At 42.0% G+C, this 13621-nt stretch overlaps 5 protein-coding genes across 5 annotated transcripts; 1 reads left to right on the forward strand and 4 right to left on the reverse strand.

Annotated features, from left to right (window-relative positions):
• Positions 1–2134: 2134 nt before the first annotated feature.
• LOC135489489 (histone H2B-like) lies at positions 2135–2599 on the reverse strand. Its single transcript, XM_064774868.1, has one exon. The coding sequence runs from the start codon at positions 2597–2599 to the stop codon at positions 2135–2137; it is 465 nt and encodes a 154-aa protein (XP_064630938.1).
• Positions 2600–2898: 299 nt separating this feature from the next.
• LOC135489013 (histone H2A) lies at positions 2899–3738 on the forward strand. The gene has a single exon (XM_064774075.1). It carries the CDS (start codon positions 2919–2921, stop codon positions 3294–3296), a length of 378 nt encoding a protein of 125 aa, XP_064630145.1. The 5' UTR covers positions 2899–2918; the 3' UTR covers positions 3297–3738.
• A 656-nt stretch (positions 3739–4394) lies between these two features.
• On the reverse strand, positions 4395–4887 carry LOC135489012 (histone H3). The gene has a single exon (XM_064774074.1). The coding sequence runs from the start codon at positions 4864–4866 to the stop codon at positions 4456–4458; it is 411 nt and encodes a 136-aa protein (XP_064630144.1). The 5' UTR covers positions 4867–4887; the 3' UTR covers positions 4395–4455.
• A 1017-nt stretch (positions 4888–5904) lies between these two features.
• Positions 5905–6400, reverse strand: LOC135489018 (histone H4). Its single transcript, XM_064774080.1, has one exon. The coding sequence runs from the start codon at positions 6385–6387 to the stop codon at positions 6076–6078; it is 312 nt and encodes a 103-aa protein (XP_064630150.1). The 5' UTR covers positions 6388–6400; the 3' UTR covers positions 5905–6075.
• A 2642-nt stretch (positions 6401–9042) lies between these two features.
• Positions 9043–9414, reverse strand: LOC135489145 (histone H2B). The gene has a single exon (XM_064774346.1). The coding sequence runs from the start codon at positions 9412–9414 to the stop codon at positions 9043–9045; it is 372 nt and encodes a 123-aa protein (XP_064630416.1).
• Between the last annotated feature and the right edge of the window lie 4207 nt (positions 9415–13621).

Genomic DNA, 13621 nt, shown 5'->3' on the forward strand with positions numbered 1-13621 from the left:
AAATCCTCCATAGTAAAATCTACTCCAATAGCCAGGGCTGAAATATTCTAAGTTATTTAATACACATATTAGTCAATATTCTATCAAGTTGGTGCAGATGCCAGTCAATTCAGGTTTCCAATACGAAGTAGAGGTCGAGACTAGAGCCTTCGAAGCAAAATGGCTTTACAGGCCATGAGGTATCTTGCATGCATGAATTTGTCTCATCAGCAGGAAGCCCACATTGGTGCGGAGAAAGCTTATTTACCGGTTACATAAGATGATGGAAGAAGTTTAAATAAATTCCTGGCTGTGAAAAGACCTGTCCCTATGACTGTGATATAATGTATGACGGAAACTTGTCACCTGACCACGGGCCTAGTGTTCCGATAACAAGCACAGTTTGATTTGATAGAAATGTTCAAGTTGACTTTGATATGGTGAGCAATGTGTTTAAAAAAAAAGATTTTGTGTATTGGGAGTGTGTACACTGTGTATTGCGACTGTGTGTTGGTGCATGGTTTGGGTGGGTATGTGTGCAGCGTACGTAAATGGGCAAATTGCTTGATGATTTTGCAAAGATTGAGGAAGATGATTAATCTATTGGAGGTGTTGATAGTACATGCACGTAATATGCATAAAGTTGTTTGATATGTTTGAAGTTGTGATAAATTGAATAAGATAAAAATGTACATGGCAAAAAGTCTGCTTATAGGTGGATGTGAAAAAGATGCACGTGTCTGTGGATGCATGTGTGTGATTATAAACTAGTAGTTGGGCGAGTAAAAAAGGAGTGTGTGTGAGGTGAAGTAAATTTGGTTGATGAGCGAGCGCAGCGAAGTGAATTGTGTGTTTGACAGTGTGCCGATTGACGGAGACCTGGGCCGAAGGCCAATTCGGCAAATTTGTTGAATCGGTTTTTTTGTGTATTGAAGTTAAAATAGTGATCGGTCCATGGTTGGCTGACTTGGTATTGGCCATGAATGAGGAACAAGATAATGATTCTGTTGGCGTTGTGATTTGTGATATGTGGGAAGCTGTTGGATAAAATGTTTGAGGTTGTGATAACTCACACAACGTAGTGAGTCTCATGGTTACTTATACACTGTATGTAAAGTGTAAACAAAATGCATATATCCATCATGTCCGTCGAGTCTGAAAAAATTTGTGCAGACCCATGACAATACTTCTTCGGGTTCCGGTTTTCTTTTGACAGTTTTGTCGCATTCCATATGGGCCGCGCGTTGGTCGATCCTGCATTCATGACGCACCGCACCCACAGTTACGACGTCGGACGTGAATCCCATTGTTTCCTACCTCGTGACGCAATTATTGGGGGGGGGGGGGGGGGGGGGGGGGCTTCCCCCCAATGTACTGGCTAAAAGCTGTCAGTTTCAGAGAACGGGGAGGGGGTTTGGGGGGACTGATGTACTGGCTAAATATGTCAGAACGACGGAGGTTTGAGGGACTCCCCCATGTCAAACAATTGTGCGAGTTCACTAGAGCTTGCTCTTTACATATTACTATTAGATTAAAGAATAAGTGTGCATGTTTGTGGATGAATGAATGAATGAATGAATGAATGAATGATGCACGTGTATGGTAGTTTGAAACCAAATGTAAAGTTGGCTATCTGAGTAAAATATAGGATCTAAGGTGATTGGGTCGATGACCGAGCTGAACGGTGCATCAACAATGTATTGAAACGCATGACCCACAGCGAATTTTTTTCTCGAATGGGGCATTTGAATGCGATCGATGGTTGTTCTTTGGTGCAATAATTATATTTCCAAGCTACTATGATGCATCTCACATCCTATTCATTGGCGCAGTCTTATGAGTTGCGACTATGGTGATGACAATAGAATGGTACTAGTATTGAAAGTCTCAAACACTCGGCACTCTCTCGTACAAACGGCAACGCCGTCTCCAAAGTTTGGCACAACTAGCACTTTTATACCAGGACACAGGACTGTTTTGTGACAAAATTGTCTACCAAATCATCGCTTCCTTCATTTATTTCGCACTGCGCTAGACACATAATTCTCGTATTGGCGCCATTTCAGAATTGTTTTTCATTTGCGTTAATCTATGCTACCGGGCATGCGCTCGCTTTTCGGAATACACCAAGACTGCATATACAACTTACAAGCATTCAAAGTGTAAACGATTGATCTCTTTTTAAATATTTTGGCGTCCTGAGAAGGACGGTTGGGTTGGTTTGCAAAACACTGGGTTTTGGCAAGCTTACTTGGAGGCTGGTGTACTTGGTGACGGCCTTGGTACCCTCGCTGACAGCGTGCTTAGCGAGCTCTCCTGGCAACAGAAGACGGACAGCTGTCTGGATTTCCCGACTCGTGATGGTCGACTTCTTGTTGTAGTGAGTCAGGCGGGATGCCTCGGCTGCAATTCTCTCAAAGATATCATTCACGAAACTGTTCATGATCGACATCGCCTTGCTCGAGATACCGGTGTCGGGGTGAACTTGCTTTAGCACTTTGTAGATGTAGATGCTGTAGCTCTCTTTCCTCCTCCTCCTTCGCTTCTTGTCCCCAGATCGCTGGGCCTTGGCCTTAGAGGCCGTCTTCTTGCTTCCCTTGCTCGATACTTTTGGTGCCATGATGAATCAGTGACGAATAATGCGGTTTGAAATTTTTCAAATTTATATGGCGGCGGCGGATCCTGATGTCGATTTTTACGCGTCCGTAAATTTGCATATCAAATTTGCATACGAATCATTGTACTCCACTACTGACACTCCACTACGCTACCTCTCTGGTGTATAGCGCCGCGCCGGGCACCTTGAAACTCACCAATTCGGCAACACTTGAAACTACACTAAATCGACATCAGGAGCCTTTTCCGAATATAAATACTTTGAAAGCCAGTTTTGGCTTTATTGTATTTGTTTCTGCCGAGCAACATACTAAACCATCATCATGTCTGGACGAGGAAAGGGAGGAAAGACAAAAGGAAAGGCAAAGAGCAGGAGTTCAAGGGCCGGACTTCAGTTCCCAGTTGGTCGTATCCACCGTCTGTTGAGGAAGGGAAACTATGCCGAGCGTATCGGAGCTGGAGCGCCAGTATATCTTGCAGCCGTCATGGAATATTTGGCAGCCGAGGTCCTCGAGTTGGCAGGCAATGCAGCCCGTGACAATAAGAAATCCAGGATCATCCCTAGACATCTCCAACTCGCCATCCGTAATGACGAAGAGTTGAACAAGCTTCTCTCCGGTGTCACCATCGCCCAAGGTGGTGTGTTGCCAAACATCCAGGCTGTCCTTCTCCCCAAGAAGTCTGGAAGCGCCAAGAAGTAAACACTTTTGTGCATTCGACAACTTAACAACGGCCTTTCTAAAGGCCACAATATATTTTAAAAGAGATAATCGTTACCACATATTTTCGCTTGTAAATAACCAATTTATTTAATAAAACCTCCTAAAATGAGATCAATGACACAGATAATACACTAAACAAATAATACATAATGCACAAAAATACAATGCCAATACCCTACTACCAATAATATATGAGAAAAGGGCCAATACCCTCCCCGATTCCCACAGTGCGATATAATGGCCTTTCTAAAGGCCACAGTATACTCGGGTTTCGCACGCCCACCGTCCACTGTACAATCCAATAAGCCAGTGTATGTGTTCATTTTTGACGGGTCACGACGGAAGTAAGTTTCTTGATTGATTGACCAGCATCATCAATGGCAATAGTGGGCCTAAAATGTCCCCCATTACGGGCCTAGAAATTTGCACTAAGAAGATTAAAGAAAAGGTCTGGCTGAACGTTCAAAGTGAGAAACTAGAGTATTTTAAAAGAGATAATCGTTACCACACTGTTTCGCTTGTAAATAAACAATACCCTGCCAATATACGAGAAAGGCCCAGTACCCTCCCCGATTCCTAGGGTGCGATATATAAAATAGGCCTAGGCCTATAGATATTCAATGCGCCTGTACAGTAATCCTGCATTGTCGCATCTCGTATTCCGGTATACATTTTGCAGGAAAAAGTGCATTTTCATATCAGCCGCATATATAAGTCCATATAGCCTAGTCCCCAATCTAAAATGTTATCGCGTAAAGTGTACAGCATGTAGCATACATACAATGGTTTCGGGCCAGGCATCGTGTACATCGTGGTATGCATTTAAATGACAAGCATAAAATTGTCGAGATTTTCAAAAAGCGGGTCTTCGTTATGCCTGGATTTTATGATTTTGTATCGGCGCTAGACTGAACAAAGAGATGGATCTTTGATATTTATTTGCCAAATGCAAATGGACTGAGAAACATGGGATCTGTCATGGGGACTCGGAACAATATATTCGTTTCGGGAACGAAACTTAGTAATACACATTTTGAGCATTATTTTACAAGCTGTACAATCGTGACCAAGAGATCTCTTTTGAAATATAGTTGGCCCTGAGAAGGGCCCTTTCTTTACATTGAAAGTAGAACTTGACTTAAGCTCTCTCTCCACGGATACGACGAGCCAGCTGGATGTCCTTGGGCATGATTGTCACACGTTTGGCGTGGATGGCGCAGAGATTGGTGTCCTCGAAAAGTCCGACGAGGTAGGCCTCGCTAGCCTCCTGGAGGGCCATGACTGCCGAGCTCTGGAATCGCAGGTCGGTCTTGAAGTCCTGGGCAATCTCACGGACAAGACGCTGGAAGGGCAATTTCCTGATGAGAAGTTCGGTGCTCTTCTGGTAACGACGGATCTCTCGGAGAGCGACGGTTCCTGGCCTGTAACGATGGGGCTTCTTGACTCCACCAGTAGCTGGGGCACTCTTCCTGGCTGCCTTGGTGGCCAATTGTTTCCTCGGGGCTTTTCCTCCGGTTGACTTACGAGCGGTCTGCTTGGTTCTTGCCATCTTTACACTTACAGTATGAATACTATAGGATAATGGTGATTTCCTCTATGCATACTCTTTATACTAGGACGTTGCCGAATTCGACGCGCCTCATTGGCTGCTCCACTCGCGCTTTCGTGAATGTACGCGCGCTGATTAGTCAATTTCGCGAAATTCATCTCATTTGCATACAGGTCATAACATCGTGTACCGAATTCATTGTGAGATATATGGCCGTATGCTGGCTCTAAATTTTGCATGTATTTTGAAAATGTTGTCCTTTTGTGTGTATAATTTGTATGAGATGTGGCCGGGAAGATGAGGAGGAATGAACACACATCATTTGACGACATCTTGTTAATATCATGGAACCGGTCGCGTTCAACAAATGAACAAGTGTGCTCATTGCATTTTTCTCTGTGTTATCCAGAAATGTGGCATTGTTTCTGTGTTATGTTGTGTTATCCAGAAATTTGACAATGCATTTGTTTCTGTGTTATCCACAGATGTGGCAATGCACTTGTTTCTGTGTTATCCAGAAACGTGGCAATGCATTTGTCTCTGTGTTATCCAGAAATGTGGAAATGCATTTGATTCTGTTGTATCCAGAATGGTGGCAATGCATTTGTTTCTGTGGCATCAAGAAATGTGGCAATGCATTTGTCTCTGTGTTATCCAGAAATGTGGAAATGCATTTGATTCTGTTGTATCCAGAATGGTGGCAATGCATTTGTTTCTGTGGTGTCAAGAAATGTGGCTATCTATAGCATAGGCCTTTTACTAGCTGACGGTTTTATGGAGAGAAGAGTATTGAGGGCGATGGGTAGGCCTGATGTTGAAATCTTTTTGATGCATGTTCTCCTACTTCGTGCTTTTTTTCTATACCGTCGGGAGTTGGTTGGGGAGGTCGGATATTCTAATATTTCATCGACACGTGTGTAGATAGATACATGTACATATATAGTCTATTCACAAGAGGTCTGCATGCAAATACGCATCTGTCTTACTTTCACACAACTTACTATCATTAATATCATTATGCCGACCAATGACTATTGCGGCCCGCCTACGAACGTTACTAAAAACTGCACTAGTATTCGGTCATATTATGCTGGACACATCATAACACAACAAGCGATACATTATGTACGAGTGATCTCTTTTTAAATATTTTGTGGCCCTAATAAGGGCCGTGGGTTTGGGACCAGAGGTCCACAAGAAGCAAGACGCTTAACCACCGAATCCGTAGAGGGTACGTCCCTGGCGTTTCAAAGCATAGACGACATCCATGGCTGTGACGGTCTTCCTCTTGGCATGCTCGGTGTAGGTAACCGCATCTCGGATGACATTCTCGAGGAATACTTTGAGAACTCCTCGGGTTTCCTCGTAGATCAGGCCGGAGATACGCTTGACACCACCTCGGCGAGCAAGACGACGGATAGCTGGTTTGGTGATACCCTGGATGTTGTCACGAAGTACCTTCCTGTGACGTTTGGCGCCTCCCTTTCCAAGTCCCTTTCCTCCTTTACCACGTCCAGACATATTCTATTCTCGTCGGTTCGATGAAAACTAGCAGAATGAGCAACTTCCAGAACAATTGTGCTTTATGTCAACACGTCGGAGCAATTGGACAGTCTAGACCAATTAGAAAGCTCGTTACAAATGGGTGCAAATCTGAATGTTCGGCTCGATAAATTACGTGCCTAACCTTTCCCAATCAAATGAGGAGGCATGGCAACGATTTAAATTGTCTTTTTTGCATAATCATTACCATAATCACTAAAAACAAACAAAACAAACAAAACAAATAAGGCTACTATTAAAAAATCATAAGAAAGTTAACAGTGTTAAAACAATAGGTACAACACTGTCAAAACTTAAATAAAATAAAAACACCACATGGACAAAAACACACAATCTTCCCGGGTCTCTTTTCCACTTTTACCAGCGTCCATACAATATACAGTATAACTTGAAATCCTCCATAGTAAAATCTACTCCAATAGCCAGGGCTGAAATATTCTAAGTTATTTAATACACATATTAGTCAATATTCTATCAAGTTGGTGCAGATGCCAGTCAATTCAGGTTTCCAATACGAAGTAGAGGTCGAGACTAGAGCCTTCGAAGCAAAATGGCTTTACAGGCCATGAGGTATCTTGCATGCATGAATTTGTCTCATCAGCAGGAAGCCCACATTGGTGCGGAGAAAGCTTATTTACCGGTTACATAAGATGATGGAAGAAGTTTAAATAAATTCCTGGCTGTGAAAAGACCTGTCCCTATGACTGTGATATAATGTATGACGGAAACTTGTCACCTGACCACGGGCCTAGTGTTCCGATAACAAGCACAGTTTGATTTGATAGAAATGTTCAAGTTGACTTTGATATGGTGAGCAATGTGTTTAAAAAAAAAGATTTTGTGTATTGGGAGTGTGTACACTGTGTATTGCGACTGTGTGTTGGTGCATGGTTTGGGTGGGTATGTGTGCAGCGTACGTAAATGGGCAAATTGCTTGATGATTTTGCAAAGATTGAGGAAGATGATTAATCTATTGGAGGTGTTGATAGTACATGCACGTAATATGCATAAAGTTGTTTGATATGTTTGAAGTTGTGATAAATTGAATAAGATAAAATGTACATGGCAAAAAGTCTGCTTATAGGTGGATGTGAAAAAGATGCACGTGTCTGTGGATGCATGTGTGTGATTATAAACTAGTAGTTGGGCGAGTAAAAAAGGAGTGTGTGTGAGGTGAAGTAAATTTGGTTGATGAGCGAGCGCAGCGAAGTGAATTGTGTGTTTGACAGTGTGCCGATTGACGGAGACCTGGGCCGAAGGCCAATTCGGCAAATTTGTTGAATCGGTTTTTTGTGTATTGAAGTTAAAATAGTGATCGGTCCATGGTTGGCTGACTTGGTATTGGCCATGAATGAGGAACAAGATAATGATTCTGTTGGCGTTGTGATTTGTGATATGTGGGAAGCTGTTGGATAAAAATGTTTGAGGTTGTGATAACTCACACAACGTAGTGAGTCTCATGGTTACTTATACACTGTATGTAAAGTGTAAACAAAATGCATATATCCATCATGTCCGTCGAGTCTGAAAAAATTTGTGCAGACCCATGACAATACTTCTTCGGGTTCCGGTTTTCTTTTGACAGTTTTGTCGCATTCCATATGGGCCGCGCGTTGGTCGATCCTGCATTCATGACGCACCGCACCCACAGTTACGACGTCGGACGTGAATCCCATTGTTTCCTACCTCGTGACGCAATTATTGGGGGGGGGGGGGGGGGGGGGGGGCTTCCCCCCAATGTACTGGCTAAAAGCTGTCAGTTTCAGAGAACGGGGAGGGGGTTTGGGGGACTGATGTACTGGCTAAATATGTCAGAACGACGGAGGTTTGAGGGACTCCCCCATGTCAAACAATTGTGCGAGTTCACTAGAGCTTGCTCTTTACATATTACTATTAGATTAAAGAATAAGTGTGCATGTTTGTGGATGAATGAATGAATGAATGAATGAATGAATGATGCACGTGTATGGTAGTTTGAAACCAAATGTAAAGTTGGCTATCTGAGTAAAATATAGGATCTAAGGTGATTGGGTCGATGACCGAGCTGAACGGTGCATCAACAATGTATTGAAACGCATGACCCACAGCGAATTTTTTTCTCGAATGGGGCATTTGAATGCGATCGATGGTTGTTCTTTGGTGCAATAATTATATTTCCAAGCTACTATGATGCATCTCACATCCTATTCATTGGCGCAGTCTTATGAGTTGCGACTATGGTGATGACAATAGAATGGTACTAGTATTGAAAGTCTCAAACACTCGGCACTCTCTCGTACAAACGGCAACGCCGTCTCCAAAGTTTGGCACAACTAGCACTTTTATACCAGGACACAGGACTGTTTTGTGACAAAATTGTCTACCAAATCATCGCTTCCTTCATTTATTTCGCACTGCGCTAGACACATAATTCTCGTATTGGCGCCATTTCAGAATTGTTTTTCATTTGCGTTAATCTATGCTACCGGGCATGCGCTCGCTTTTCGGAATACACCAAGACTGCATATACAACTTACAAGCATTCAAAGTGTAAACGATTGATCTCTTTTTAAATATTTTGGCGTCCTGAGAAGGACGGTTGGGTTGGTTTGCAAAACACTGGGTTTTGGCAGCTTACTTGGAGCTGGTGTACTTGGTGACGGCCTTGGTACCCTCGCTGACAGCGTGCTTAGCGAGCTCTCCTGGCAACAGAAGACGGACAGCTGTCTGGATTTCCCGACTCGTGATGGTCGACTTCTTGTTGTAGTGAGTCAGGCGGGATGCCTCGGCTGCAATTCTCTCAAAGATATCATTCACGAAACTGTTCATGATCGACATCGCCTTGCTCGAGATACCGGTGTCGGGGTGAACTTGCTTTAGCACTTTGTAGATGTAGATGCTGTAGCTCTCTTTCCTCCTCCTCCTTCGCTTCTTGTCCCCAGATCGCTGGGCCTTGGCCTTAGAGGCCGTCTTCTTGCTTCCCTTGCTCGATACTTTTGGTGCCATGATGAATCAGTGACGAATAATGCGGTTTGAAATTTTTCAAATTTATATGGCGGCGGCGGATCCTGATGTCGATTTTTACGCGTCCGTAAATTTGCATATCAAATTTGCATACGAATCATTGTACTCCACTACTGACACTCCACTACGCTACCTCTCTGGTGTATAGCGCCGCGCCGGGCACCTTGAAACTCACCAATTCGGCAACACTTGAAACTACTACTTTTCCATGCAACCGACGCCTAATTGGTCAATTTCAGTGAGAACAAAAAATTTACATTTTAGCATTTTGAATAGCATTCCGCGAAGATTATTGACGTCACTGCAACTGCTGCCCTCTATTTCCCCATTGCTGAATTACAGGCAATGTTGGACAAACATGCGGTTTCGTAATGGATTCAGGCTTTCTAACTAGGGCTGTTAGATTCAGTCTGGCACATGTCCGAGTGTTGGAAATACTACATAATTGTTCTAAATATTTCTCTCTCTGACTCTATGGTATCATTCATGCTAAAAACAATGCAGGGTCAAAGGTAATTGACTTTGAAATAAGCTCAAATGCGTAGAAATAAGTCTCGATGTCCGACTGTCACGTGACTAAAACGTCATCAATATCTTCTGCAAATGACCTTGTGAGCTATAAATAGTAACTTCGCGGAATGCTATTACTTGACTCGACTGGCATAGTCTGGCATAATCTATCGTGAAGTGCATTGTCTTTATCACCTCTAGTGTTGGTCTATTCTCGATTCATTCTAATTTCACGTCGGCATCCGTGTAATCAAGAATTCGTACATTTGTTAACAACTTTATTACAGTTAATTTCGTATCTCTGGTTCTTTATCTGGTATTGTTGTTGAGTGTCTTACTTTGATCAAACAAATTTGATTTTAAAAGAAGTTGTGTTCTGTAAAAGTTAAGTGTTTTATTGGAGTAGTATTTTCCTTTCTTAGTGAAATTTTCTTGTCTAAAACCAAACCATTCATGCTGCTTAGTGCTTATGGTATCCCTGGCATTTTCAATATGTTTAATTGTTCCTGAAAGTGAGAACTCTTTATCCTCAAGGATGAGGTAATTATTGTTATCACAGTTGAATTTGACATGATGAATTCCGCTTTCTTTTAATTTATCTTGCCATTCTTTACGATTACTTAAATTAAAATGATGAAAGTACCTAAAATTGATAATTGATTTATTTACTGCTCGTGTTTCCCATCACCAGTAAGTTTTTTGAGTCAAGAAATAAAACTCTGGTTTCATCTTATAGAAAGTCACCTGACCACAAAGAATAAAAGGATATCGATTTCAAAGTAATAGATTGCATGGTTATTTGTTTTGGTAAGTAATATTCAAAAGATGCTTCATGACATTCTTCTTCTCTAATTTTGAAGTACATTACTATTTAAATCTAAAAAAAGTTATGATCAAACACTGCCAAATGGTAATGTTGCCATGAAGTTAATAAATTTCTTCCTAACATAGGGACTTAATTCATCATCATCGATTGTGAGAGATTCAGGACAGAATGGAAACTTTGATTTGAATTACCAGTTTAACTTTGTCTGACAATGTTCGCGTTATTTTATTTCAGTTTACGTTCTCTTTTTAGCTCAATAAAGCGTTCAGCATTTCGGAACCACACTGGTTATTGGTTCATTGATCGGGAACGTGGATGGACACAGTTACAACAAGGCATACCGTAGATACCTGCAATAAGGAGAAGGTTGCGATTACCAAGAATATATAAATGCCAGAAACAAGGCATCAAAATCGATCCGAAAGGCAAATTAAAAGAAACTTTGAAAGGAAAATATTGCCCAAGAAAGTAGAAAAATTCCAAAGGCATTTTGCTCGTACTACAAGTCAAAAACAAAGACGCCACAGGGCGTTCCATCCTTGAACGATGAAGATGGTTACGTCCTAAAAGAGAACAAAAGCAGGTCAAAATACATCAGAAAAGGTGCAAAGAAGAGCCGCTAGACTGTTAAAAAACATTCGCCACCTGGACTACGAGCAGAGACTTAGAGTATTGGATCTGACATCCCTACTACACAGATGTTTAAGGGGAGATTTAATCACGATGTGCAAGATCGCTCATGGACTGATGTTAACTCAATTGGAAATTCAATGCTCGGCTCAAATTAGCTCCCATTAGAGCACGCTATCAACATCGGGGGCATTTCTTTACCTACAGGATTGTGAAAGCTTGGAATAAATTGCCTGAGTCAGTAGTGATGGCCCCCAGTCTAAATAGCTAAGTCTAGGTAGGATATATTTTGGACACAAAGCGGAAGAAACATACACGAATACAAGTGGTAAATGACAGAAACATACAAGTACATGTACAGATGTCATATATTTTAAAATGTTCTTTTTCCCAGTAAATTACAAATTTATCTTCCAGATGGATAAGCAGCCCATTATCAATTCAACTTTTGACTACTGAGACACGGAAAGTATATCAGAGGGTACCACTGCCTCCTAGCGGAGGAGGAAGGAACAACGGCGGAAGAAAGTACAGAAGACGAAGGAACCACTGAGGCAGAGAGGAGTGGAACAGGTACTACTCAGGAAGAGAGTAGCGACAATGAGGAGCAAGACAACCAACCTGGCCAAGATGATGACCAAACCAACGAAGACGGAAGATATGTCCACAACATCCACTACCTCGTCCAGGGGCGAGACTGGTCACCATTGGGAGCATAGTTGGCAGCAGCTGTCCAGTCTTCCCCCTTACCACTACCAGGCTGAAGCGCCATTTGTTATGCAACCACCTTCCATGGTTCAACAGAGGCCCCTCTGCCTGTTTTGATTGTAGGGTCCAGTGTGGAAGTATCATCGGGAGAAATCTTAGACATTCTAACTGCCTGGTGAGAGCCGACGATACCTCAAGATGGGCCTTTCTAGTAAATCAAATGTTAATCCTAATTTTCCTTTCCCCACGGCTACACAATTCTTACGCTATTCTAGAACTGGTCAGATACCATCGCTTATACCCGGAAACAACGCAAGACAGATCGTACAATTCGCCCTTCCACCCCTCCGAGCTGTGTTTCATGAGAAGATTCGAAATAATGTTTAATCCTTTCCATAACCCAGGATCATCCTTTACCCCATCACTACCAAACAGCCTTATAGCAGTAATCCACTGGAAAACTATATACAGACTTCTGCTCTTCTCCCAGATGATGTGTTGCAACAAATCTCAAACCTTCATCTACAATCAAATCTTTTCCCTATCGTACTCATAGATCCTCTCTCTTTTTATTACAGAAAATTCAGATGCTAGCGCTCGGCAATCTGCCTCGCTGCTGTAAAAACCGTCATAACCTTGCGATTAAATCCATAACCCTAAAACTTTGTTTTTGTGCAGCGTCCGGTATGCGTTTGTAAGTAGCAGTGTTAATGTTGTAAATAACACTGTAATATCATCATTACCGTTCTATTCAGTAATACAATCATATCACAAACAACTACTTATTTTTCAGCCAAATCCGAAATCGGACGTACCTTTCAGATTCGTCATGCTGTTAAATATAAAATCAACTCATTCTTCCTCGCACTCCTAACCAAATTTGTCCATTCATATCAACAGAGAACAGAGTGAACATCCTTTTTGAGGCACCTCTACATATCAGGACTAACCGTGTGATAAACAAGACAACAAGGCGGACATGCCCAGAAAGGAAATAACGAGAGATCCATCTAACAAAATCTTCGTAAATAGGTTTGTTTTTGGATGCTCATGGCGAACTTGGCAAATCCAACACATGTAAATAAACAAAAAATGCACTCGCACCAAAACACGAGTTCAGGGCTTACATCTGTAACTTGTGTGTTAACGAAATCTGCCCTAACGATAAGTATCTAGGACCGTTTTTCGTTACAACATAAGACTAAATTCAATAAATCATTTTTATCTTATTTTTTATTTTTTGTGTCTCTGTTGCAAGACCATGCGCCAACAAAAAACCTCGAGGCAAAGGCCCCATTTATGGGCCACATCGCCTAAATGATGGATGAATGATTATGATGATGACGATAAAGCCTAAACTGCACATATCATTCGTTAAATGAATACCACCAATTTCACCCCTAGCTCCTACCAATAGTCCCCCTTTAAGAAACCCTTTTAAAAAACCCGGGAAAAAAAACAAGTCCGCAATCACCAACGTGCATTTGTTTACCATTTGAACTGCGCACGCGCGTT

Source organism: Lineus longissimus, chromosome 6, assembly GCF_910592395.1.
Source record: "Lineus longissimus chromosome 6, tnLinLong1.2, whole genome shotgun sequence".
Classification (NCBI taxonomy): domain Eukaryota; kingdom Metazoa; phylum Nemertea; class Pilidiophora; order Heteronemertea; family Lineidae; genus Lineus; species Lineus longissimus.